Below are 4,985 nucleotides of genomic sequence, written 5' to 3' on the forward strand. Positions count from 1 at the left end.
CGTCCACAGAGTTGCAGAGGATTTTACTACCTGAGGAATTTACACCAGTCGATCACCTCGAATTACAAGAGGAATCTCACACTTCGTTGCTCTCTCTCTGTTCTTCTCTCTCTACACCAAGATACACCGAAAAAACTCTACACCGAAATACACCGAAGAAGATAAATTTACAAGAAAAATAAACTCAATTTCTCTTCTGCCACAAACCACCAAGAAGAATTCAAGGGAGAACAATCTTCTTCTTCTTCTTCTTTCTTCATCGCAAGGAACTACACATTGCACTCCTCTTCCTCTATCCCGAAAAAATCGAAGAAGAACACCAACCGTAATAATTTTCTAAAGGAGAGCCGCAGGAATTTTATATCGCTAGGAAAAAGCGGAAACAGTTGAGCATGACCAAGCGAAGCAATTGCTTTGCGTCAGACGCTTGTGTCTGCGGTTCGCGAATCGATGCCAAGGGAAGCGGGTCGCGAGCGGGTCGCAACTGTTTTGCGATCGGGAGTGCGGGAGCGGGATCAAGAGGTGTGGATCGGGCTCCAGCGCTTAACAGCATTACAGGGGAATTATCGAGCATTTGATTTGTTCAACCGGCTTTCCCAGGAGGTGGTGTTCGACTTAAATGACTGCTTCTTGTTGGAGCCATCGGAGAAGGTAAATTGCTACTGTAACCATAGGTAGAATGCTTGGATGGCCAGCCTGAGTCACAAGTATTTTAGCAATCCACGGGCTATCATCTCCTTAATTTCTGCCGTTGTTTTGCTTCTGCTCACTTCTGCACAGACGTGGTGCTTATGGCAATTACAAGCCAAATTTGCCAATTTTATGATTCAACCCTTATTTGATTTTTTGAGTTTTTTTATTTTCTTTTTCTAATACTTTTCTACGGTGAAAGTGTTTCGTGGTTAATAATTTATTTATTTATTTATCTGATTCACGGAGCTGCTTGTAACTATATATAATACCCCAGCTCTGTTTTGTTTGCAGAGGAGGTGACAATTGTGATGCGTTAAAGGAAAGAAATTTGGTTGTGTGGATTCTGTGATGGGTTTGAATTTGATAAATAAATGCCAGAGCAAATGTTTAAAGGAAGTGTCTTTTTTTTTCAGCTATTGGAGCTCTGTTTAATAAGTTTTAGTGTGTGTGTTTGGGGGGGGAGGGGTGGGATTTTGAATATGTTGAGTTGTTTATCAAAATATGTGATTTTTCTTAAGTTTAATTAAATATTATTGATGTTTTTTTCCAAAGATTCGGTAAAATTAATTTTACATTGTTCTAATATTTTAAAGTCAACTTGTATTATGATAAATGTAGTGGCATCGAACTATAAAAATGCAGTTTAAATTAAGGAGAAAAATTATATTGAACCATAGCAAATGAATTAATTTGTATGTTCTCCAAATTCAGCTCCTTTACTAAATGCTCTACATGTTAGATTTGAGGGCTGTTTTGTAGAACTTAGCCAAATTTAATAATTTCGCTACCTTATGAATTTGATCAACACCAAAATGAATGAGATGATGATACAGGTGAATACTATAATGGAGATGTTGCAAAATAATATTGTCGTAGGTACGATCTTTGCCCTGCTTGACAACAGTTAGATATCTAGTAGTGCTCTTGCTAATCCACCATCAAATTCAACACTGAGCTTCTAGAGTACATGCAGCTCCTAAAAAAGGATTGAAAAAATTTCAATTGTCCGAATCTTAATGAGCCCGTGATAATTGGTTGGTTAGAAAGTTTTATAAATGAAAAGATCAAGGTTGTCATAGCTTCAAAACAGGCTGAGATATTGATTGGTCAAGGTCGTCCATATCCAACAGAATATGATCAAATGTTTTATTATAAAGGTTACTCGATATCAAAATTCAATCTCTTCAATGATAATGGCAATCCCAAGCAACATGTGACTCAATTCAAAGTTTCATCTGGCAACATTAGAGGCACAAATTTGTTTCTCTTTCATCAACTCAAACTTTCGAATGGTAGGTGAAGCTAGCCAATGACTTTGCTAAAGCATTCGTTCTGCTTGAAATCATATTTGTTAAGAGATTTGTCAGTACTACGGAAAAAAAGACAACTATAGCTGACATCCTTTTAGAAAAACTTAAAGTGTGACAATATATCACTCGTTAATGTAATTTAAACATGGAATGCGAACAATAATTAGAACATAATCATGTATTTCAACTATTAATGGGCAATATTAACCATTAAATGGTTTCTTACTTATATATAGCTTTTATCACTCCGTTCCAAGAGCTTCTTGACAGAATAGCCAAATTTGAGGAGCAAAATTTCTTTAAATCTGAAAATCATATCGACAAGAGTGAGAAGAAATAGAGTTTTGTGCTCTAGAATAAGTGAATACCACATTATTCATTTTGATTTTTGATAAAAGAAAACTGGTGACCTTAAACGTTGATAAGGGAAAACAACATATTTATGATAATGAAAGAAGAAAGCAGTTAATCAACTCCAATCCGGAACCAAAATTAGTATTGGGAGGAAATCACAAGCCCATTACCTTTGATGGAGGAAAGCATCCAAATTAAATAACGAGAATAAAAAAATGAGCACACCAATGCCTCAAAGAGAAGAAAAACAAAGAATGATTTTTTCAAAGAGAGTGTCGGGCAAAATTATTCAGTCAAGCACTCAAAGCGGACTTGAATTATCTGAGTGTAAAAGGCCTAAAGAAGCAAATCAAACGAACAATCCAAAATTTATGTTCATATCAACAAGTAGTTAGCCCTCTGGAGTGTATAAGTTACTGTCTGATGGTTCTACAATCAGATGATAGTTTAGAGTATTTGCACTTTACCGAGGAATTGAACCCCTATCAGCTTCCTCTCGGTCTTTTGAAATAGCAAGGAAAATTTATGAAGAAACTACCACATCAGAAACTTCTAAATCAGATGAAGTGGTCAAAATTCAAATGCGAAGTGACAGGGTATTGCCTTTACCACCAAAGGAGTGATCAAATAAAAACAATGGTAAAAACATTACGGTTAACAAACAAGTTTTTCTTAAAGACTCAAAGAAGCAGCCAACTTCAGGCAAACCTCATCTTGTTGCATCTGCGAAAAGTTCCTGCACAACTCAGTGTGTATTAAACTCACTTGATGTCAAAAGATCTTCGAGAAACTTTGTTACGATCATTTAAAGAACCAAAGAGATATGAATCATATTCTGTTGAATGGTGTATAAGAAAAGTTTTACAAGAGTAGGACCTCCAACAATTACATTCACTGAAGAATGATAGAATGATAATTGGTACTGCCTATTCGGTAAACCTGATGAGTTTGAAAGTTTTAAGGTGGTTGTGCCTTGATGTTCAACACTTGCGGCCTGATAAGTTGATAGTTCATGATTTTAATGAGAAAGTGTAGAAGGCTGAGATTTTTCATCATTCTATTAAAATTTGGGAAATTATGTACTGTGCTAAATTTCATGTGATAGATGTCGATCCTTCATTTAAAGCTCTTCTTGGTCAATCATGGATTATAATGAATACGAGAAAATTTCATCCATTATGCATTAATGCTTGAATTATTCATAATACCGAGAAGAATTCCGGATCCATGATAATATACAACCACTTGTTGCTCATTAATGCATTAATGCTTGAAGTTAACGCCCGAGACTGCGAGCAGCGTGTTGAATCCAGATTTGTCAGATCATGCCCAAGGGATAGAGCCTAACGACTGAGGCAAAGAAAGAAGAAGAGGGAAAGAAAAGAAGAAGAGGAGGAGAGGGAGACTTGCCCCGTTGGGATGAATGGAGTGTTCCCGGGGCTCTTAGATCAATTTTTTTCAGTTAAATAACTGGGTTACAAGCGGGGGGAGATAAAAAGTCCCTAATACAAGCTATAGCCCTCCAATTTATAGAAGATAGGAAGGACAATGTATCAAATTACATTATTAGACTCGCTTTAAAGAGACGAGCAAAAGGCGTTCTAGTCTCCTTATTCCGACTGTTGGATTGTCTCGAGATCTGTGCAGAACATTTTTTAGCATAGATACTAAGTTATTCAATTTCCTTGCTCCTTGATGGCAATAAATGTGATAAGAACATAGAAATTATAAATCAAACAAATCATCAACACATGAATTATTGACGATACTCCCTATTAGTTGTTTTTCACGCTCGGTTCTGGCATCTTTGGCGCCATCTGCTGTAATCGATTAGTAGTTGAATGATCCCAAGATGATTCACCCATTACCCCTTGCGGAGCTTGTCGTTGTCGAGTGACGAATCATCTTAAGGGCCAAAAATGATTGTCGTATACCCATCACAAAGCTTGTCGTTGTCGGGTGGCGAGTCATTTCAGAGGCAAAAGACAATTGTCGTATACCCCTCACTCACAGAGATTTTGGTTGTCGGGTGGTGAGTCATCTCAAGTGCTAAAGAAAATCGTCGTATACCCCTAGTGAAGCTTGTCGTTGACCGGTGATGAGTCATCTCAAGGGCATAGGAGCAAGTTCTTTACTTTATTACTTGCGTAGGCCCCGGTTGCTCGATTGGGCCTTCACCTTAGGGTGGATCTACGTTTTATGGAAGAAGGCCGCCTAGGCTGTCTTTTAGGATGATTATAATCTTACTCTTCACGGAGCTCGTCGTTACTCGGCAGAGAATCATCTGCGGGTTATTATCCGATCCACGTCGCTGGAATCAAGCATGTGGTGAGGGAAGATCTCTGGTTGGCCCTTATGACTGATCACACGTTTATGATGTCGTCATCAGTTATTTTATCTTTTTAACCAATCAGACATCTATGGTGTCGTTGTGGTTGTTACTTAAGTTCAAGTTCCCCGAGTGTTGGGTAAAAATTGCTCCTTCAAGAAACAGATTACTTTGTTGAAATGATTTGGTAGAATTAGATGGACCTGCATATACATGTGAATATATAAGAATTGAGTGGTATGTATGTAAATCTTCCCTGAATTAAAACGACCAGGCAGAGGCATTTGGAGTTGTCAGTC

At 37.5% G+C, this 4,985-nt stretch overlaps 1 protein-coding gene across 2 annotated transcripts in view; it reads left to right on the forward strand.

Annotated features, from left to right (window-relative positions):
* Positions 1-352: 352 nt before the first annotated feature.
* Positions 353-4,985, forward strand: part of LOC110026342 — a 5,855-nt gene continuing 1,222 nt past the window's right edge. For both annotated transcript variants that reach the window (XM_020727235.1, XM_020727234.1), the window contains exon 1: positions 353-651. In XM_020727235.1, coding sequence (XP_020582894.1) covers positions 451-651 — 201 coding nt within the window. In that variant the 5' untranslated portion in view covers positions 353-450. The remainder of the gene's footprint in view (positions 652-4,985) is intronic.

This window comes from Phalaenopsis equestris, unplaced genomic scaffold (genome assembly GCF_001263595.1).
Source record: "Phalaenopsis equestris unplaced genomic scaffold, ASM126359v1 Scaffold000364, whole genome shotgun sequence".
NCBI lineage: Eukaryota > Viridiplantae > Streptophyta > Magnoliopsida > Asparagales > Orchidaceae > Phalaenopsis > Phalaenopsis equestris.